General features: G+C 37.4%; 2 protein-coding genes across 3 annotated transcripts; both read left to right on the top strand.

Moving 5' to 3' along the window:
- Positions 1 to 8,870: 8,870 nt before the first annotated feature.
- LOC132632322 (small ribosomal subunit protein eS21-like) lies at positions 8,871 to 12,245 on the top strand. Its single transcript, XM_060348206.1, has 4 exons — positions 8,871 to 8,915; positions 11,073 to 11,167; positions 11,283 to 11,415; positions 12,011 to 12,245. The coding sequence occupies exons 2-4, from the start codon at positions 11,118 to 11,120 to the stop codon at positions 12,074 to 12,076; spliced, it is 249 nt and encodes an 82-aa protein (XP_060204189.1). The 5' UTR covers positions 8,871 to 8,915; positions 11,073 to 11,117; the 3' UTR covers positions 12,077 to 12,245.
- Positions 12,246 to 13,485: 1,240 nt separating this feature from the next.
- Positions 13,486 to 22,025, top strand: LOC132632323 (pseudouridine-5'-phosphate glycosidase). Of its 2 annotated transcripts, XM_060348207.1 has the most exons (13): positions 13,486 to 13,873; positions 14,133 to 14,235; positions 15,276 to 15,386; positions 16,438 to 16,520; positions 17,281 to 17,340; positions 17,439 to 17,499; positions 18,381 to 18,487; positions 18,584 to 18,661; positions 20,987 to 21,032; positions 21,120 to 21,240; positions 21,356 to 21,441; positions 21,610 to 21,694; positions 21,829 to 22,025. In XM_060348207.1, the coding sequence occupies exons 1-13, from the start codon at positions 13,802 to 13,804 to the stop codon at positions 21,833 to 21,835; spliced, it is 1,020 nt and encodes a 339-aa protein (XP_060204190.1). In that variant the 5' UTR covers positions 13,486 to 13,801; the 3' UTR covers positions 21,836 to 22,025. The 2 variants fall into 2 exon arrangements, with proteins under 2 accessions (XP_060204190.1, XP_060204191.1); XM_060348208.1 differs by lacking the exons at positions 13,486 to 13,873; positions 14,133 to 14,235 and adding an exon at positions 14,403 to 14,940.
- The last annotated feature ends 964 nt before the right edge of the window (positions 22,026 to 22,989 follow it).

The raw sequence follows: 22,989 nt of genomic DNA on the forward strand, positions 1-22,989 counted from the left end.
TCAGTTGAAATTTCCAGTGGCTAACAAGAGATCGACGGGGCGTCTTTCCCATCATCTTTTAGTCAAAATTTCCAGTGGCTATCAAGAGATTGACGATGAGATCGACGGCTCGTCGATCAATTCGATGGGAACTTCGGCGTTCCGTCGATCTGTTTGATGACTCTTGTAGCACATCGACGGACCACTGACAACTTTAACATTATCGCATGTCTTGTACTTTTGTCTGATTCTGTTATGTTTCTATGGTTGTCTTAACAATGAAGTGTGTTCTTTTTTCAGGTATGCCTCCAAAGAATCCAGTCAAGCGGGGTGGTAGTCCCAGAAAAGGCCGAGGTCGGGGGCAAACAACCTTACTATTAGGGATGAACCCTCTGACTCTGAACGTCAAGCGGTAGTCCCAACGACTAGATCGAGGGCACAGACCACCACGCCCCAAGCAGAATCACCCACTTTACTCTCCTCTCAGTCTACAGAGGGGACTTCATTCTCCACATCCGCTGATTCTAGCGATGCAGCAACAATACAACCAGCCGCTCCTGAGCGAAATTCAGATGAGAAGCAAGAGCGGCTGCGGCTGCAAAAGATGGAGATAGCGGCAATCCGCTTCCCCTATGAAGGGTGCCGAAAGTACTATGTAAAAGGGGCCACTATTGTCAGCGAGGGTAATCCGAGGAGAAATATTCAAGAAGAAGAACAAATTAGTATGAGCGGCTTAGAGAGCTACCCTCGGATTACCGATCTCATTCAGCACTAGCATCTTGAGGCATTCACACAACCTCCAGGGGATTATTGCCCGACCATGGTTCCGGAATTCTATGGTACTTACAGAGTAATGCTCGAGCAGTGCCACAAGAACAAGAGAGCTTGGAAAGCCGCCCCTCCATTAGACACGGTGTATGTTCGGGGTGTCCATGTTGACATCTCAGCCCGCACAATCAACAGGTTTTATTTTTGTGATGACTTCGTGGCACCGACCACAGTGGAATATGATAATAAGTTTGAAAGAAGAGCTGAGCAATCTGTACGGGAATGGTTTGCGACGGTGATGGCTAGAGGGCCGACGGACCAGGCCCCATGGGTGCGAAACTTGGCTGTCAAAATCCATAAGGCGAATATCAACTTGGAATCTAAATTTTGGTGAAATTTCGTCATATATCGGGTTCTGCCCACGGGAGTAGATAATATAGTCACGCCGGACAGAGCAGTAGTTGTGGCTATTATGCTATCCAGGTACCCAATGAATTTGGGTGATCTGATCAGTAAAGCCATTCGGGCACGCGTACCACAGGAGGCGACAACCTTGATATTCCCGTGCCTTATCACGCAGTTATGTAGGTTGGCCCAGGTAAGGCACATTGATACATTTGCAGCTACTCTCCCCGCAACAAAGGTGTGTGATATCACCCGGAGTAGGGATGAGACTCTCCGTACATCTCAGGCCACCAGTACTTCATTGCTAGATCTCATGGGTGAGCAGGTTGAACATGTCATTGAGTCAGTCCCTCAGGGCGCAGTTGATATAGGCACGGAAGGACTGTCCACAACAAAGGCCTCCACACCATCTGTAGCTGATGCTACCCCTTCTTCTGAGGCACCACCTCGGCCTGCTGTTCCATCTGCATCTCCTATTCCTCCGTCAGCCGCACCATCAGCTTCCCAAGATCTCTTTGTCCTCAACAGAGCCAACTTCAGAGAGTTTGCAATCAAGGCAGGGCGTGCTGATCAGCAGGTGACTCGGATATTACAGCAGTTTGGTAGGTTTGTCCGGAAAGAGATTGCACCGGAGTTGGAGCCTCTTCTAGGGTCAATGCACGACTTGACAGTTTAGAGATGCGGATACTCACCATTGAGAAGAAGAGTGAGTCTGGTACTTCTGGAGATTTGAAGACCGAGCTTGACCAACTCCGAGCAGAGATTGCGGCCCTTCGGACGAGAGAGCAGGTTATTGTGGATGACCCGACACTTTTCCGATTTGATCTGAGTAATTGACTTGGTGACTGAGGATGAGCCTAAGGAGAGTCGCAAAAGAAAGAGGCCTGTCACATTGGCTGATGATGAGGATGAGGAGGAGGATAATGAGGATGACGACCTCGAGCTTCCGGAGGGTATTCGGCGGTCGCCCCTGGACATGAGGTTCACCGGCGCATCTTCCAGCACTAGTGCTATCCCAGCACCAATCAGGCCGATCACGATAGCTCCTCAGGACCTGCAGCCACATAGCCAGTTAGCTCCACCGCTTCAGTTCACTGAGCCAGCAGTATAGAGGGCCCCCATTCGGACTGCTGCGGAGGAGACACCTCAGCAGCAACATCAGGATTAAAGCATTTCAGGTCGGCCCCACCACTATAGGGTGATGGTATGATTTTTTGATGCATTGGGGACAATGCACCCTCTTTTTGCTGGGGGTGGGGTAACCTGATGTACCTTGCAGTATACATTTGTTAAATTTTATTTAAAGTAATTGTGACTTTCATGGTTGTTGCATTTTGAACTTTTGGCATGAATTTTGAATGAAAAAGGATATTTGTGAAATTGAAAATGGATTGATTTGAAATTGACCCCTCCGAAAGTTTATTGAGTATCTCAGGTTGTAATGAATTGACATGTATAGTTCTTTTTGTGACATCATAGATATTAGAGTGTGGATGAATTGAGTGTTCAAATCCTTATGGCATTGTGAGTGTGAGAACTTCTTGTGTTCATTGTTAGCATATGTGGATCCAGAACTTGCCTGGTAGGTCGTGCTATATTGCTTAGGATAGTCGGTTGTGAAGTGATCATAAGCTTTCCTTCTAAATAGTCACGTCAGCCTTAAAAAGCCCAATACCTGTTCTATATGAATATCACTAGTTCCCACGATTGAGCCTTTGACTTTTTCTCTTGATTAGCTGTAACAAACTTTTTCCCCACTTCATGAATTCATTCCATCATCGCACCCGTTCCCTCCTTGACACTACTAGAGAAAAGAGGCAAATCGCCTAAAGCTGGGGGTGTGTGAGCTGCATAGTCAAGAACTGGATGTGATAGCGGATTAAATTTGAGAATAGTATAAAAAAATGTGTATGTATATATATATATATATATATATATATATACACATGCATATAGTTTTATAATAGTAATAATATTGTCTCATAAAAGGATTGTAAATTCTAGTAAGAGTAAAATCACATCTTAGTCATGAGTTGAAGAATGAATAGATTGGGCATGAGAAGGAAGGTCAACATCTGTAGTGTCGAGGAGGATGAGTCACTAATTCCCAAATGAGTATCCTACTAGTCCCCGAGCCTACATTACAACCCAACAACAAGTTCTATAGTGATCACAATTGAACCATCCGAAAGTGTTAGGCATTGAAATTAAAGGCAAGCATATGGTATCTGCACTTGTAAATCATGAACTTCTTTGTGAGCGCGAGTGTTTTCTATTCTCATCCATCCTTGTCCCGATTCTTATTGTAAAATTGTGCGTGTGACATTCTCTAATCTAAGTGAGGGCATAATGGTGAATACTCGCACGCATAAATGCTTCTAATAATATGATGTCATCGATTGAAGCGCCATGGTCAATTCTAATAAGTTTGTTTTGAAAGAACCCTGTTTGGGAATGAGGAAATAGGGAGTTGATTTGAAAAATGCACATGCCGGTAGCGATGCGCAAGCACCATTGTAGTCACTTTTACTTTATTTTTAGCATAGTTGTAATTTTATTTTGTGGTTTTTTTGTCTGACTTGCTTGAGGACAAGCAAAGATCCTAAGTTGGGGGTATGATGTGCCGCGGATTTGTGGCACATTCGACGCCTTTTTACTATGAATTTTGGTTGTTTTCAAGTAAGTCTGGTTCTCGTTAATATGTTTTGTTGTGTTTTAGGAAAACAATGGCCCAAAAGCAAAAAGCAAAGAACAAAAGAAAAATTGACCAGAAATGAAGAATCGACGTTCCGTTGATCAGCCGATGAACCGTCCTTTGAAGCGTCGATAAGCTCGATTTTCCAGTGATGACAAAGTTGAAGACGACAAAGGACGGAGGCATCGACGAAGCGTCGAACTGATCGACGATTCGTCGTTTGTGTCGTCAAACAGGATCTCTCAACAAGAGGAGAGAAAGACGGAATACTCGACGGAGCGTCGAACTGGTCGACAGCACCGTCGAATGGAACACATGGCTGAAGGTACAAAGGACGGAGAAATCGACGGATCGTCGAACGATCGACGGTCCGTCGATCTTGCTATCGGGGGCAATTTTGTCAGTTGCTGTTGTGCGTTTTTGGAGCCTATTTAAAGAACATTTTAGGTTTTTTTTGGCAGTCAAATTTTATTGTAACCACGAAAAAGGTTCCATTGGTGGGTGAGCATTGAATACTCTCCTTTTGGAGCTTAGTGAAGACAACAAGATTCCATTTTTCATCATCTTTATTACATTTTGTAAGCTTTATGTCTTATTTATTGCTTACTACTTTTGAGACCATAATGTGTGAGTAGTTTCTTTAATCAAAGTTGTGGACCCAAAATGATGGGTGCTATGTAATGGGTGTCTAACATTGTATATATATATATATAATGGGTTGTGATGTGTTTTATTATTTCTCATATTCATTGTTCATTAGTGGTTGCAAACACTCTTTCATGCACAAACCTTAGTTTATTTGGAAAGATGAACTAGGGTGTGATTCGAAATAATATAACAAGGACTCGAGGCGCTAACCCTCGTTTAATGAACTCGCTTAGGGATAAGATGAGTTCTACTTGACATATTTAATCAATCTTATTTACAACTTTTCTGCATTTGGGAAAATCATGAAAATAAATACTTTCTAACTATTGGAAAATATTGGAAAGTGCATTAGAGATTAAGTGCATACATAACTCCGACTCATTAGAAATATATCATATTGACACCCATAGCATAACATCTAATCATCGCGGGGACACAACTTTGGTTCTCCAAATCCAAACATTTCAAAATAGCAAATAGCAAATACAAACCAAATCTCTTTTCAAAACATTTGAAATAGGATTAAAGCCTTTAAAGACTAGTATCGCATACAATTAGTACCCTTTTCTCTCCATATTCCTTGTGGGATTCGACCCCAACCTTGTTTGGGTTACTATATTTGACAACGTCCGCTTTATGCCATTAATAGGTGTAATTTAAGCGTATCAGTTGCCATGCAACAATAGCTGTAGTGAAAGATAAATCTTTCATTGGCAAAAATAGACATATACATCTGAGACATAATGTGATAAAGCAGCTGCTGTGAGATGAAATCATTTTCATTAATTATGTGAAGTCAGAAGCTGAACTCGATTAATTCACGGACTACAAGAAACATCGAGGGGAATGGGATTTTTAAGTCAATTTGAGAAGATCAACAATGATGGTAACCCAACCTATGTGATTGGAGATCCCATGAATTAGGTTCATATGGGTAATAACAAGTCATTAGTTGATCAAGTGTGCACTATAAAAGAAAAGAAAAAAAAAGTCCCTTCCTATGGTGTGTGAATGTAGTGCAGTTCTGCAAGACAAAATGAGGTTGAGTTAAATTCTTAATACAATTCATATCCTTTATAGGTAGTGTATTGCTCTGCAACTTTATGGGTAGTGTATTTCTCTGCAACATACACTTGATGATTGGAACTATATGAGTGTGGAGTGGTGCCGCACCTATGAAATTATGACAGATTTCTAGAGCACTCATGAATACCAAGACACGCGCATGGCCTCTTAGCGCAAAACCGCGATAACGACAAAAATTGTGCGAGTATGATGTGATAGAATAAGACCATTGACTTACAAAAGAATTCTTGGTTCATAAAAGTCATAAACTTCACCAATTGTTCTGTAAGTTTAATCTTGTTCTATCTAGGTCTGGTTCATAGTCTACGAGACACTAAATTCAAAGCATGATACTCATATGTGAAAACCTAGCAAAACATTTCATTTCATTCTATTAGAAAACTTCTTATTCTATTCTATTTCTTAATATTATTTTTGAGATATGTGGGGGATTGTTGAGAAAATAGTCTTATATCTCAAAAATAAGTTAAACGTATTCATTTACTAGCCATGATTAAATAGTCATTAATCATCTTTAATCCCTTTGTAAATGATCTTTGAATAATAGCCATAATTTGTCATTATTCTAATCTTGATGCAAACGTTACATGCAATTTATATGCATTTGTGAAAGACTTTGATTAGCCTTTAATCCTTAGCCAATTTATGATCTTCTTTACCGTTGCCAACATTTTGAGCCATTTCATGAGATGGTCACTCACTATATAATCAAGTTTTTTCCTTTGGCTAAGTGTGGAAAAATACAGAGACAAACTCCTTCACTTTTCTTCTCTTGTGTGCTGGGTTTTCCTTTTATTGATCTTTGTTAGTTTCTGACTCCTAGTTTTATACTAGAAGAGTTTGTTGAATCCTGGGAGATACACCCACACGGGGTGAAATATCGTTAAGGATAGTGTCTTAATAGACACGCCTCAAGCTATGAAATTGTTCAAGCATTCAGTACAGTGATCGTGATCGAGTATTTTCCGTAAGATTTTCAACAACAACAAGGGAGCAAGGGGGAGCTCCGGGGGGGAAGGGGGGGGGGGTGAGGGGTTAAAAAGAAAGAAAAAAGTGATGGACCAATATAGACATTTGGGAATCAATTTAAGCTTTTGATCATTATAAACATTGTTTTAAGCCTGATAATTATGAACATTGTTTGGTATGCCTGGGGTGATTCTTTTCCGTTCGGTCCATGGAACCACAACAACCATAAGCCTGGTTGCGAATTTGAAATTTAGTCCGCCCCAATTTGCAGTGAATTTTTTTTAAGATTCCAGCATTTGCGTTGAGCAACTTCATATAAGTAAAATTTTACAATATGTTGTAACTTGTAGTTATCTTTTATTTGGAGCAGAAACTTTTAGTATTCCAAAATTCATATTGGGTAATTTATTATTAAAGGTTGGAAACATAACAAAAATATGTAAGTTGAATTTTTGCTCAAGAGTCAAGATAAGCCAATTGAGACTCACCGGATGATAATTTGTGATCTAAAATATACTTAATTTCTGAAAATTGTTTGTTTCGTTCGATTTTTTTTCTAGGAAAAAAGCCATATGTGGACTATGCAAAATAAAATGATAAAATCTATCGAGTGTGAATATTTAAAGCAAGAAATCTGCTTAGATAAAGAGCTTTTTCTTTTGCACTTTAAAGGATAAATTCTCGTCCTCATAATATGTGAAAATTTTCAGTTAAATCCAATAGGCAAGACCGCAAGAGAGCTCTCTATGTGAAAGAAGTGACGTCGTAAATACTAGGCAATACTTCATCAAGGAGACTAATATGGGAGCTAAATTTCGTTGTCATTAACTCGAATGGTTAATTTTGCTTGGCTATTTGGAATTATTCGCCTAATATTGGTAGGCCCTATATACCAATCAACGCGACATTACACATCAGATAAAGAGAATATGGATTGTGTGCGGAAGAAATAAGAAGTTAGTTCATCCTTAATCAAATGTCTCAGGATGAGTGTACGGAGTCGCGTGTAAACGAGTTGCTCTACCAACTGAGCTATAGCCCTTAGTGCTTGTGATACATATTTTATCATGTAGATAAATTCTTGTCAAGATAAATATTCGATGATCCAACATCAACAACATTTGATCTCTGAGTGGTCTTCCTTAGATTAGTATTGCTTATAAGTAATATGATATTTATAATCCATCGACAGGATGAGTTTCATTTGGTTCTCTTTGGGATGACAAATGACCTACTTAACTCAGTGGTTAGAGTACTGCTTTCATACGGCGGGAGTCATTGGTTCAAATCCAATAGTAGATAAAACTTATTAGATACCGGTATCTAATAAGATTTATGACCCACTTTTAGTGATATTTATTTTTTCATTTTATATCTTTTCTATCCGGCCTTGATTTCTTTTTACCTTTTTATTCCAAAAAATCAAAAGAAATATTCGTTTATACCATGGACATTGATAATTATTGAAAATTGATTCATTTTGGAATTTGAATTTTTACATCAGAATTGAATTCCGTTTGAATGTATTCACCCGACAGAATCTAAATAGGATTAGAAAGAGAACTTCTTTCTATTATTCGAACATACCAACTAGTTATGAAATCGGATTGATAGCCTCCACCCGTGTTCTAGCTCGTCGGAGAGCAGACATATTTATTAGGGAGCCGTTTTACCCTAATGTGATACTTCTCGGTGCGAATTCGAATTTAGTCAAACCCTAATGCGGATGCCGACACCAGTTGAGAAACAAAAAGAAGAAGAAGTTAGTTTATACTCCTAACAAGTTACTTTCGAAGGATAAAATGGGGGCAATAGCCACTTTTTGAACGCTAATACGTTTCAATCAGCATTTAAAAATTATTTAAAGTTTTACTTTTTAAGTACAGAAAGATTATTTGGAGGATCATATTGCTAAATTAAAATATAGGAACTTTTCAAATTTTAGTGCAATTTGAAGTACAAGAACTCAAGGGAATGTCTTCGCGAAATAATTTTGAAGTTTGAAATATGCAGTTTAAACTCCAAAAATAATTTATGAAATTTCAATTTTTATCAATTTAGGAATAAGGTATAACATTGTATATAGTTTGTATAAACCCTGCTGCAAAAGAAAAGTTGGCTATGCGGATGTAAATAAAAAATATGGTTACGTGGATGCAATATTTTATGTTGGATTGTATATTAGTGAAATTATTCATTTTTAACGGGTCTTTTCTAATTAACGTGGGCCGATGGGTCCAGGTTCGGTTTTGGTAATTACGCATAACAATCAGGGTTGTTTAAGTAAATTCATGCTGATTTAGGGTTTTAGCTATAAGCCTTTGAGCAGTGTCCTTCATTGCTTTCGTCTCTGTCTGATTTTCAGGTACAATTTCTCTCCCAATCCCCTTTTTTCTTTAATTTTATGACCAAATATTTAGTATAATTCTATTCCTTTTTGTATATTTGATCTTTTGGATAAATATTGTGTGCTTTATGTGTATGTAAAACAAACTTTGTGGGCGGAATTCGAGTATGTATTTCGTATATAGCCTAATTGATTTAGCACCATAGCCTGAAGGACTCATGTAAGGGTAGAAGGTTATTAGGGAGTCCCACTTGCCCTTTTGTACTAGTTGTCGTAGTTTTGCTCTTTAGTTTCTTGTCCTTTGATTTGTGCTACGATCCGTTGTTTCTTGTACTTTGAATATCTTATTTCAGACTGCTTTATCATGGCTTTCTCGCTTTTATTATTTTCATTTTCATATTGCTTTGAATTGCGTGTTCCTATCTGACCTTCTTGCGAGCTGAGGGTCTTTTGGAAACAACCTTCCTACCTCGGGAGGTAGGGTTAAGGTCTGCGTACACTTTACCCTCCCCAGGCCTCACATTGTGAGATTCCATTGGGTATGTTGTTGATTTAGCACCATAGCCTATTTTTTACTTTAATTTCATGGCCAATTTTGTAATCGTATTCCATGGTGTCTATTTGATCTTTTGGATAAATAAGGAGTGCTTCATTTTCATGTAAAACAAACTTTGTGGTGGAATTGAAATTTGTATTTCTTTGTATCGCCTAATTGATTTAGTACCATGAAGATGCTGTATGTCAATGCCAGCTTTATCTTTTTGAAGCATCATTTCGTATGGGTGACTATTTGTATCCTTTTTGTTGCTTCAACTTTTTGTGTTAAAGTAGTATGCTTTGCAGTGTAGTGAATGATCAGAGTACGATTTTAACTTTAATTTTCAGCATATCTGTCCGATAATTTCCTGTTGTCAATTATGATTTATTTATATTGTCACTGCTCTGACCCGCAAGGGTGACTCATTTGGTTGAGCATGGGGATTTCATAATGGAGGTCGGTTTGAAACCCCCTACCTACGAAAGTAGGGGATGTGCTTTCTGGGTCGAGCTTGTCGCACATGGTTTGCCTAGTGTGGTTTATCTCTCTTTTGTGGTTTGCGGACTATTGCACAGGAGCGGGGTTTACCCTGTGCGCACCCAAAGGGTAGCAGTTGCCGGTTCCCTTGCCATAAAAAAACATTTTCACTGCTCTGCTCGTTGTCCTAGTTGAGAATCTTTGTACGCACACCACAAACTCATTTTTTACTTTTATTTTATTTAGTATGATAAGGGTATGAAATGAGGTTAAATGATTTATTGTGGATTCATGTAGCTGACCCCAACTTGTATGGTACCGAGGCACATTTGTTGTCATTGGCGGATCTAGAATTTGAAGTTTATGGGTTCCTACATTCCTTCAAGTTAAACCGCAAGGGTGGCTCAGTTGGTTGAGCATGGGGCTTTCATAATGGAGGTCTCAGGTTCGAAACCCCCTGCCTACAATAGTAGGGGATTTGCCTTCTGGGTCAAGCTCGTCGCACCAGGCTTGCCTAGTGCAGGTTATCTCTCATGTGTGGTTTGCAAGCTATTGCACAGGAGCTGGGTTTACCCTGTGTGCACCCGAAGGGTAGCGGCTGTGGGTTCCCATGCCTTAAAAAAAAACATTACTTCAAGTTAATATACGATAATACTTGGTTTACAATCAACTATTTAAAAATATTTGATGGATATTTTAATGCACATACATTCTATGAAGCAAAACCTCGTGGGTTCCTGTGAACACAACTAGTTGGTGTTGTTGTTTGTGAAGATAAATGATAGAGTTCCTCCTTCCATCCCAATATATGATCATGTGAGCTTCCATGTTTCATATTCAAATGTATAAAATGAGGGTTTCTTTTGATATCAAGCCAACTTTGTATTACACTCCGACAACTATAATATGTCCGTTTATTGATCTCTCAAACTCCAACAGTTAAACTTTTGAAATCTCGTAATATTTCATTTTATGTATCATGTGGAGTTGTATGGTCAAAGTTTAATTACTTTTACTTTTATGGATGCCTTCGCAATTGTTGGAATACTTCTGTATTATGTAAGGAAGAGTGGCCTAATGTAGGCTCACTACATATGAAACAAAAGGATACTGTTTTGTTAGTGCCTTGGTCTTTAATTTGCTTTCCCTCTTAAAACCAGGAGCTTTCCACTTCTAGAGTATATTCGCGTAAAGCAATTGTCAAGATGCAGAACGATGAGGGACAAAACATGGACCTTTACATCCCCAGGAAGTGGTGTGTATTTCTTACTCCTACCCCTTTGGGTTAGATTCTGCTGCCCCCTGTTCATCTATGTAATGCAGATGTATATTAGGCTATCCTAGATAATTAACGTGCTATTTGGATGCAGCTCTGCCACTAACAGGCTGATCACTTCCAAGGATCACGCATCTGTGCAGCTCAACGTTGGGCATTTGGATGAGTTTGGCCGATACACCGGCCAGTTCACCACTTATGCTCTCTGTGGATTTATTCGTGCCCAGGTATATTCTTTGTTACTTCTGAGTCGTGCCAAACAGTTAGTGTTCTTTTTTTTTCCGAATTACTTGGGTTTTCTAAGAGTGAACTATTGATTGTGCCTCATGGACTTATAAAAAGCATGACATATCTTTGTAAGTGGAGCATAAATGGTTGCCGATTACTCGCCTCATTTGCCTGAGTTTGTGAGTACTTATCATGGCAATGCATCTTTGGTCTGAGTTCCTTGTTGCATTCCATTTTAGATATCTTGTTCTCAGTGGAAGGCTGTTTTTCTTGTCCCGTTCTTCTTTCTGCCAAATGAAACTGAAAACTGAGCACTGATAATGTGTTTTTGTATACTTTAGCAGCAGTATTTACTCTTTGCTTATGTTGGTGGGTGGCATTCAGCTAGTTTGTTATCCCCTGTCAAAAGCTCTTTAAAGAAAGATGCTTCTTCCACTTACATTTTTGGAGCTACGATTCGGGCATATTGTTTTCTGATTCTTCTTTGCTTGGAATTGTTGTCTTAGGATCTTGTTATGGGGTGGTTTATCTTGTTTGCTTTTGACAGTCGTCATTTTTGTGCTACTGCTATTGACATGAAAATTCTTTCTGCAGGGAGACGCCGATAGTGCTCTTGATAGGCTTTGGCAGAAGAAGAAAGCTGAAGTTGGACAACAATGAGAGTTTTCTATTTGCTTTTGTAGTTCCAGCAGTTCTTCGTCAGTGTTTGTGGCTTCGTTCTGTTTTATGTTTAAGGTCCATTATTAGACAAATGGAACTGCATACTTGATTTCCTACTGTTGAGAAAATTTTTGGAGTATGGCGAACAATATGAGCTCTTTGAATCATTTATCCTGCCTTGTCAGCATTTCTTTCAGTTGTTATTATACTTAGAAGTTGGCACTAACAACAATCCCACAAGTGGGAGGGTAGAGAGTGTACACGGTCCTTGCCCTTACCAGTCTAGAAAAATACTAACGGAAGTGAAAAAAGCCATGGCGCTATTATAGTTAGCACAAAAAACAAAAACTACAATAATAAGATTGACTTGCATAGGTACTTTAAAATGTCTAAACAATTGTAAAAACTTTAATTCTAATGTTAGTAGAAAGGAAAATTGTACGGGAATGACCTTTTCCTACTTGAAGTGTGGTAACACTACGTTCTAACTTTGATATGTACTGTAATTCCTTCACCGTAACCTTTCTGTTGATTGTTTGTTTGCCAAGCTCCAACATGATCACCGATAGTTGGAAAAAATCATTATTAATCAGCATTGGCAATAATAATCAACAATTACTCCCTCTATCTCATATTGGTTGTTCTGTTTCACTTTTCAAGAGTCAAGTTGACAAATCTTTGAAATAAAATTGGATTAAGTCAATTTAATAATTTAAAATTATAATTTATATATTCAAAAACTACATAAAAAGTACTACAAGTTGCAAATCTTCTCATACTAATATGGTGAAGAAATATATCTCAAAATATTGGTTAAAGATTATATAGTTTGATTTTTTTTTTTTAAAAAAGTGAACAAATAATATGGGACAGAGGGAGTATCTAATTCGACTATTTTGTTGTTATAATACAACAACTATGTCATTCCATATAGTTTTCCTAGGCATTGTAGTATAAATCTTCAAACTCTGAGAGAGTGAGTTTGACTTTTAGGATGCGTTAGGATCCAGAATTTGAACTTCATGATATAGTTCTGAAATTTGAACCGTGAATTTCAACCTTTCAGACATAGAGTTTGAACTTCACGACACACAATTATTATAAACGCGCTCTCCTCTACGTCGAAAATCTCACTTCTTTTACGTTATATTAGCGAACTACTCTTCCTGCATTATAATGACAAAAATATGCAATTTAATTCTCATTAATCAAATTAAACCGACCTTTTCCCGACTTTTAAAACCCATTTTCTCAAACTAGATATTGTAAGAGAAACCTCATAACCAAATAAAAAGTTACGGTAACTTTTTAATTCTTGAAATGAAAAGAAACCCCATCTTCTCTTTATATCACAATCAAAAATCCGCTTGGAGTATTTATGTATTTGAAAACGAGTAATATTATAGCACCCATGGGTGTGGTTTGGGCACCGATGAGATGCCAGGGTCCATTATCCCGTGTATTTAGTTGAGTTGCGAGAGAGTTGGCTGGCCCAGAGTTGATAAATTTGTAAAACTTGTATATAGTAGCCACTTTTCAGGCCGGTTTTTAAAAAGTAGCCTGTGTTGAAAATTAGACACTTTTTAATTCAGGAGCACAGTATCAACGCAAGTTCATTTGTCAGCTTACTCGTCGGAGTTGAAGTCGACTATTTGGAAATCACAAATCAAGCCTGAAACTTATCGTATTGTACTATTTGCAAAAACCGAAGTTATTTAATCATTTATGGCTTCTTCACCTAATTCTAGATTAGCAATCCTTAGTAGACACTTTACTTCAGCAGCTTCTGCCTCTAAGGTACCACTAAACTCTCTCTTACTCCCGACGCTCTTTCCTGTCAACAAAAAAGAAAAAAAAATGACACTTTTCTATATACAATATATAACTTTAAACTTTCCATTTTTATACCTTCTTAAATTTCGTGCCTGGTCAAACTCAGGACGAGGGAATACTAGTGATTACCCTTTTTCCAAAGCAGGATTTTAGATTGCGGAGTACCAATGAAATTGCAAATGCCTTTTTTTTTTTTTTTGACTTACATGTTCATCCTTTATAGGCTGGTCAAAATTTGGGGTGGATTAAGATATCTCCGGAGGTTTCCGAAGCATTAAAACATAGAAGCCCGATTGTCGCATTGGAATCAACTATAATATCTCATGGTATGGGAAGATTTTAACCTCCTTGCTCAATTATTATCGTTTGCTATGTGTTATTAGTAAAAAAAATGGAGGGAAATTATGTACTAGTAATTTGTACTAGTGGTAAGAGCGTAACTTGTGATGTTTGGGTTAGGGGTTTAAACTCTGGCGTGCGGGCAAAAGCCATATATTTAAGTGGAGAGGAGTAGAGGTGGGTCCATTATCTCTCGAGTTTCAAACTGTGCTATCGTAGAGAAGAGTAAAGGGGCAAACCCATTGTTCATTGAGTTTCATACTATGTGCACTAGCCATCGTGGAGAAGAGTAGAGGGGCGGCCCATTATCCATTGAGTTTCAAACTGTGTACCACTGGCCATCAGGAATTCTTGGCTTATCAAAAAAAGAAAAAGTTATATGCTAATTATTATTACAATCTAAAGCATAATGTTGTACATTACCAGGAAGTTGAAAAAAGAATGTAATGGAAATATGAATGAGAGGTGATGCTGTTACTTGATCTCCATGAGGGGCAGTTGTGGGATGAGATGTCAATGGGTTCGGAGTTCTAACTGGCTTGAGGAGCAAAGGTCCATGCATCCACTGCTCTGTTGAAGCAGTTCTCAGTTTTCTTAATATTTACCATCATTTAAAGGATCTTCACGTATATACATATATAAATTTGGAGCTGCAAGCTGTGGGTCTGGTGAACAGACTGTTTATGCACTAGGTGTGCCCCTGATCTCCATTCTTCCTCCCCGCACCCCGCTCTCCGAAATAAAATAGAGAAACAAAAGATGGAGAATTCTGCTTCACATTTATACAGCAAAAATAACGGGTTACTTGAATGATCAATGAGTTACCTCATCTATTGTGGGCGCTTATTGTACGTTGAACATACTGGCAGGCTGAGCAAAGACTTAACTTTGCGACAATGCATTTCAGTAGTTGGCCTTACTTAACCTTACATGTATCAAATTAGTTAGTCTTAAGGAGATGATATTACTTTCTTATGTATGTTCTATTGATAGTAGTTCCAACTATGGCTTCTTTTGCTGTTTCCAGGAATGCCGTATCCTCAAAATTTTGAGACAGCGAAAGAGTTGGAGGTCATTGTGAGGGAGAATGGAGCTGTACCTGCCACTATTGCTATTCTCGATGGCGTACCATGCATAGGTGTTTATCTGAGACTTCTTTTCTTCTTTTTTCCTTTATCCTAATCTTCTCTTTTCTCATTTCTTGGTTGGAGGTAGATTGCACGAAAGTGGGGTTGATTTCTAGAATTCTTAAGTTCATCACATCTCTCCTGAACTTGAAGTGTCCAAAGACCTCATGGCACTCCGGTGGTGCTCGAGTAAGAGTAATCTGCAATAAATATCAACCTCTTTGTTCTTGGCTTCTTAATATGGAATCTTAACTATCAACAGAGACCAAGTTGTCTAGTTTTATCTGTTTATCAATTTTCCACAGCCATGCTAACTTTCGACTTTTGGTAGCTCAATTAAATTGATGAGTGCTTTAACTCTAACATCTTTCTCTTACGGACGAAATGGACTATTTTACAAAGTACTAATGTTTCTTCAAAATATACACTGCTACTTTTATGTACATTGACTTCTATGCTCAATCATATTTCAGCACCGGCATAGGATGATGTATATTCCATGAGTGACTGACCGTTGTCTGAAAGTTTTGACCTTTCCAATTTACTTGTACAGTTTCTGTTGTTCAATGTGAAGATGGGCAATTGAAATATTTTTGAAATGGTATGTGAAGATGAGCAATTGAAATATTTTTGAAATGGTATGTGAAGATGAGCAATTTGGCATGGAAAGTAACCTTTTTCAGAGCATCTATGCTTCTCTGCTGTGAACCATTTCCATCTTGTTTAATTGATTCCAGAACGTCATGTTCTATAGCAGCTTTGAATCTTTGATAAATTATTTGTTAAACTTACACTTCGTGACAAAATTCAAGAATGATAGCACGGGATCTCCAGAATGTTGACATCATTACTAACTAAAATGGACTGATCGTCATCTGCTTGTCAAGTTTTATCTGATACTCTAGTCAAATCTGTGAACCTCTGAAATGATAAAACTTGAAATACTTGCACGTCCTTAATGTTTTTTCGGAATTGTCTTACTCCTGTGTTAACTTTCTTTTAACTAGGGAAATTATAGTAGCATGTAAAATGTTTTAACATGAATTGTATTCTTTATGGTAGGCTTGACTACAGAAGAACTAGAGATTCTAGCACGTCTTGGGAGCAAAGCTCGAAAAACTGCTAGTAGAGACATTGCACTTGTTGTAAGTTAATTGCAAACTATGTTACTTAATCTGGGCAATTATATCTTATTTGCCTTTATCATATTTGTTAAAATATTTGTTTTGACTGCTGAAACTTAAATTTCACTAGCTCGAGGAATATATAAATATATGTTTGTGTGGATATTTCGAGATGTGACATGAAAAAGCTTCATGGACCTAGAGAAAATAGCATGCCCATAGCTTGTTTTGTAATATATGCTGGCAGAATTATGTGCTTGATGATGACTATATAAGTTTACAAGTGTACTCCTTCACAGCTTGCACTATCTTATATTTATTTGTTTAACAAGCCCCTGTTACAGTTCCAAATATTTCTAGGAAGACAGTTTTTATTTTATAACAAAATGTGTTTTCTAATTGATTATTCATCCTTTTACCACAATTTTAAGTATTTTGAGGAAGTGTGACTTTTAAATCTAATAAAGGTTTACTTTAAAACATTTTTAGTTCTTTTGCATATCTGTTGAATGGTAACTATTCGCACATAAGTAACAGTTTTTGGTGTGCACTGTTATATTTGGTTCTACCTTTTGTCTCTGACTGGCATCTGCTGTTATTCATGTGTTTTCAGCCATAGAAGGCTAGATATATGCTTCATCTTTAAGTTTTCCCCTTCAAAAGGTCCGAAGCATATGTTGGGATATCTACCAGGATCGTAGCAAATATTCTTGGGAAGCCGCTACAAAGCTGTCAGATTAAGCTTTCTCTAAGTTATTGTTTCTTGTATTTTTTTTCCTAGATGGCAGGCAGGGAGAATGGGGCAACTACTGTCTCTGCAACAATGTATCTTGCTTCAATGGTGACGATTGCATTCAAATTGGATTTCTCTAGTAATTTGTTTGGTCTTTGTGATGTCATCCGGATCTTTTGCAACAAAAAATCTGCTGTATCTTGCAGGTCGGTATTCCAGTATTTGTCACTGGTGGTGTTGGAGGAGTTCATAGACATGGAGAGAATAGTGAGTAAATCACTGCTTATATATGTGCTTTGGTGCTTTGTTTTCGTGGTGATGCTAGAAATATGCATTTTGCTTTGTAGCATCTGATTATTTAATTAGAATGATAGCTTGCCAAATTGCTTTGAGATAGTTGGCAAACAAATATTTGATTTATAAATAAAAGTAAGAATGGAGAACAAGATGCATGTCAAGGACATTCTAGTGTACAGACTGGTAAGTGGACAGTAGTGTCATCAATATGAATAAAGCATGAATGGCGCCGCTAAGCTAGGGTGGTCATCTCCAACCTGTTACCAGGAGTAACGTAGAGTTTCTTCATATGATTATCTTACTGATTAGTTCCAAATATTGGCTCAGTAATGATTTTCAACTTCTGTAAATGGCAAAAGTGCTATATCCGCAGACCTGGTTAATATGAGGTGCTTAGAGTGTCTCCATTACTATGGACTGTTTTCTCCTTAAATGATCTTGGGCAGGGAAGTCCTTACATTATGAGCTAGCTTTTCAGGTAAAGTTAGAATCAATGTCCATTTTCTTAACATGATATCAGAGTCAGTACCATCCCTATTCTTGGTTTACCTGTTATCCGTGGTCCAAATGTCCAGAATGGACGTGCAGAGGAGGGGTGTAACAAGTGTAGGTCCACATAGGTTGAGGAATGAATGATTATCTCCTTACATGGTCATGTCAACTTTCACCGCATAAGCTACCTTTCGAGGTTGGTACCCGAGGTCCATTTTCTTAAGATTATTAATTTCTCACGTGTCTTTATTTCTCACATTGTATCAAAGTCAGGCACATTCCTATTCTTGGTGTATCCAATGTTGGCCCCCATATTATGTGGGAATAGAGTGTTCTTATGCATTTATTTTATTTTACAGCAATGGATATTTCTTCTGATCTTACTGAGCTTGGAAATACTCCTGTAGCTGTGATCTCCGCTGGTGTAAAATCGATACTAGATATTCCTCGAACGCTTGAATATTTGGTTTGTACCAACTTTCTTGTCTAACTTCAGATATCTTAAATATGATAACAGATGACTTGGAAATTCAACACTTCTTTTTCCTATCTTGACCTACAGGAAACTCAACGAGTTACTGTTGCAGCTTATAAAACCGATGAGTTCCCTGCTTTCTTCACACAAACCAGTGGCTGCAAGGTTCACATTTCTTCATTAATCATATTTTTAACTCTTGTTATATGTTTCCATCATATAGATCCCCTTTCCAACTGCTGATCCACTCAAAGATAGAAAAGATGTTTTTACATTAGTTCATCACTTGTTCCACAAGATGTAAAAGAGGACACGGATGCACTAAGTTCCAACTGTAGAGAGGAGCTTCAAAATGATTGTTCTATGATACTCTGTTGAAACCATTTGACTTGTTAAAATTGGAGCAACAGTTTTACATCCCTCTTCTGGCATCCGTTCTTTAGTATTTCAGGCTAAAATCTGGAAACCAAATCGCCTACACTTACAAAAGGTGTAAAGAATGGAGGATACACAGAAATGTTTAGGGAAAATGTCGTCACGTTCTCAAACCTAAAAGCCTATTTCTGGCTTTGATTGTGGAAATTAACATTTCAAAGAACGGATATGCCAGAATGTGTTGTGTTTCTGTCCGCTACTTGGCTAAGGATAAATGAGGAGACGTAGAAAGAGTAAAGTGAGAGAGCCATATAGCTTATAATAGTATCTGGAGTATGGTTTATCGCTCAATGTTTCAAGAGTTGCCTTGTCAGGCTCTTGATAAGTAGATCTTTATATACTCACTTTAAAATGGGAGCAATCGTGATACTAGCATTGTTTACAAGTTTCATTGAACAAACAAAGTGGACTATTAAAACAGTCATAGAAACCCTCCCAATATATGAACAGTAGACCAACTTATGCTCGTGATGGAATTATCTTAACTTATGGTTTCTTATGTAGTACTCCCTCTTTTCATTATATGTCACACATTTCTTTTTGGTATGTCCCAAAAAGAATGAAACATTTTTATATTGGAACTCTTTATTTTTAAACTTCTCATTTTACCCTAATGACATACTCTTAGAGCGATAGGAATGTCATGGCATTTTAAGACCACAAGTTCTAAGACTACCTTTGGTATGGTATGTATATTCAGTTTATGTGTCAAAAGTCTTCCCTTCTTTCTTAAACACCTTGCCCAGTGACACTGCCATATAAAATGAAATGGAGGGAGTAAATTGCTATACTGAACTGTGAAAGAGTGAAGTATAGAAAAAGGGATCAAACTTTGTTACATGTTGAAATGTGCTGTCCGTCAACCAGTGTTATCAAAGGCGAAAAGCGCAAAAAAGCCCTAAGGTCTGTCAGTGTTATCAAAGGCGCGCTTAAGCCCTGAAGCGAGGCTCAAAACATGTTGAGCGCTTCGCCTCGCTTTATGTGCGCTTCAGTGTCGTCATCAAGGCTCTAAGACATACTTTTCCTTGCCAATGAGCCTCTCTTGAGGAGGTAACACTAGATGATTGATATTTCACTTTATCTTAATATTTTTACAATTTCTTTGTCCATATATTTGTTATTCATACTTATTATTATTAATCTTGGACTAAACATATATATATATATATATATTTGTATTTTTGCACCATTGCGCTTTTTTTCATTAAAGCCCACGCTTTATATGCGCTTCGCGCTTAAAGCCCCAGCTGACCTTAGAGCTTTTTTCGCGCTTTTCGCTTTTGATAACACTGAGGTCTGTTGGGGCTTTTAGTGCAAATAGGGCTTTAATGAAGCAAGGTGCAAATGGAGAAAAACAAAATTCAGACATGTATGTGTCGTCCTAGACTAATAATTATAAGTATGAATAACAAATATATGGACTAAGAAAGAGAAAATTAATTACGATGAAATGAAATATCAATTATAGTGTTGCCTCTTAAGAATTACGCAAATTGGCAAGAAAAAAAAAATGCCTTAGAGCCTTGATACGATACTGAAGCGCCCGCTAGCCAAAGCGCTCAACGTGTTTTGCGCCTCGCTTCAGGGCATAAGCGCGCCTTTGACAACACTGCTGTCAACACCAAACACTATCATGGTCTATTCTTCTTTTTCAAAAATTTTCATTCCCTTGACTATTTGGAATGATGGGCGGTTCAGAAGAAAATGATTTCATACTAGTTAGTGTAGGTGAATGGATTACTTCTGTTCTTTTGGAATGTTTGGATAACTTGTGAGCAGTCTCATATAATTTCAGTTAACACGAGATATTATTTTTCTTAATTATATTTATAATGAACGTTACATCATGTTTTCTAATTGGTTATCCTTTGCCATAAAACTTAGGCACCTGCTCTGTAGGTGAATAGATTACTTCTGTTCTTTTGGAATGTTTGGATAACTTGTGAGCAGTCTCATATAATTTCAGTTAACATGAGATATTATTTTTCTTAATTATATTTATAATGAACGTTACATCATGTTTTCTAATTGGTTATCTTTTGCCGTAAAACTTAGGCACCTGCTCGAGTAGAATCACCAGAACATTGTGCTCGAGTTATTGGCAAGCAGCCCTTAACCTACTTGATCCTTCATTCATTTACTCGTTAAATACAACAGTTTCACTTGTATTCTCTACCTTTGACTTTAGATGCGAACATAAGACTTGGGCGGAAGAGTGGAATGTTGATAGCAGTCCCCATTCCAAGGGAGCATTCTGCTTCTGGAAGTTTGATTGAGTCAGCAATACAGCAAGCACTCCAAGAAGCACGGTAAGTATTCTGCTGAATCCTCTTATTTGTGGAAGCACATGGTTCTTTGCAACTTGATTGCTGATTTTCCAAATACTTCTAACATATTAATGTTGGGGTGGAATTGCAAACCCAGAGAGAAGAAGATTACCGGCAATGCTGAAACTCCATTCTTGCTTGCAAGAGTTAATCAACTCACCGGTGGAGCATCTCTAGCGTCAAGTATCCTTTGTTGCTATATGATGTTTAGTTGTGATCATTCATTGAAGAAGTCTGGATGGAGAAAAAGAAATTTCACAACAAATTATTGTGTCATTTCCACATTGCCACCTGAATTAATTCATTGCCTTCAGTTTGTTCCATCTTTCGAGTTCTTTAATGAAGTTTCAGACATTGCACTCGTGAAAAATAATGCCAGCGTCGGTGCTAAAATTGCTGTTTCGCTTGCCCAGCTTCAAAAGCATAGCGATAAAAGGTTGGTGCACTCTCTGTTCTCATTTATTGGTCTTCCTTTTCTTTGAATTTTATTTTTATAATGGGTTCGTTCGAACCTTGATTGGTTTCAAGTTCAGTGATGTGCTAAGAAAATCGGGTGTTATTACTTCTCAGGTTGTAATACTGTTATATTTCGCCGTCCTCCATATCAACTCAGCTAAGCATTTTAAGCTCTTTGAGTCTGAAGGAAGCAGTGGCCTCGGCAAGCAGTAAACATAGTACTGTATATGTAATAAAAACAGTGTTCAAAAGTACTTATGCAGCCACCAGAAAGTTGATGCAACATCTTTCCTTTATAATCTATTATTCTAGTCGTGTGAGTAAGATAATTTCAATTTACGTGGTCCTCAACGTGCGCTGAATAGAGTCGAATATATATATATATATATATATATATATATATATGGAGGATTCATATAGTTGACTGTAACTAGTTTGTGATTGAGGCGAAGGAAACACAAAGTAGCCATACTCAAAGGTTCCCACAACTAGATTTTATTCTTAGCAGTCCTTATAAGGTGGATTTTTTTCATTGCACTACTTTCTACATCACCATAGTTCTGTTAAGGCAAGCTTAGATAAATGCAAAAGTTTGTGGACTTTATAGATATGAGTTTTATAATTTATAGTGTCTTGGACAATTTTTGCACTAATTCGTCAGGTAAGCGCAAGTATAGATAAAGTAAAATCGACCACCAATATTTAGCCAGATGAAAAGAATTTACAAAGTGCCAAGAGATGGTAGGACGTTTACTAGGGGTGTAAATGGACCGGTTGGTTCGGATTTTTTAAAAATCAAACCAAATCAATTTCATCGGGTTTTTTAAATCTATAAATCAAACCAAACTTAAAAAAAGTCGGGTTTTTCAACCTCGGGTTTTCTCGTTTTTTTCGGGTCACTAGGGTTTTTCGATTTTTTTCCGGTAAAGTCTTCATACAAAACATATAACTTGTACTTCAAATATATTTTTAGTCCTACTAAGATATGACTATCTAATTAAGATACTTATTAAGAAAATAACACAAAACGTGATGAGAGATGACATTGTACTAAAATATTCAACGAAAAAAATTAATGAAATTGCATAAAATAAAATGATCATAATCTAAAAGTACTAAGTCATGCTAAAATAAGTATGGCTAATTAGTATTAATTACATGACTAGTTATTAAATAAAAAATCAAATTTAGTCATGTATTTTCACTTTCTAAATTAATATAAATCTAAAGAATAGATATAAAAATTATTGTCATTCCAGTGTTAGATATGAATTT

This window comes from Lycium barbarum, chromosome 3 (assembly GCF_019175385.1).
Source record: "Lycium barbarum isolate Lr01 chromosome 3, ASM1917538v2, whole genome shotgun sequence".
NCBI classification, from domain to species: domain Eukaryota; kingdom Viridiplantae; phylum Streptophyta; class Magnoliopsida; order Solanales; family Solanaceae; genus Lycium; species Lycium barbarum.

Bases quoted from the DNA above. Each gene is read 5' to 3' on its own strand.
- LOC132632322 (XM_060348206.1), top strand. From the start codon at position 11,118: ATGCAGAACGATGAGGGACAAAACATGGACCTTTACATCCCCAGGAAG. The intron at 11,168-11,282 runs GTGTGTATTTCT...ATTTGGATGCAG, and splicing joins CTTTACATCCCCAGGAAGTG to CTCTGCCACTAACAGGCTGA. The intron at 11,416-12,010 runs GTATATTCTTTG...TTCTTTCTGCAG, and splicing joins GTGGATTTATTCGTGCCCAG to GGAGACGCCGATAGTGCTCT.
- LOC132632323 (XM_060348207.1), top strand. From the start codon at position 13,802: ATGGCTTCTTCACCTAATTCTAGATTAGCAATCCTTAGTAGACACTTT. The intron at 15,387-16,437 runs GTGTTTATCTGA...TCTTTATGGTAG, and splicing joins CGATGGCGTACCATGCATAG to GCTTGACTACAGAAGAACTA. The intron at 17,500-18,380 runs GTGAGTAAATCA...TTTATTTTACAG, and splicing joins TCATAGACATGGAGAGAATA to CAATGGATATTTCTTCTGAT.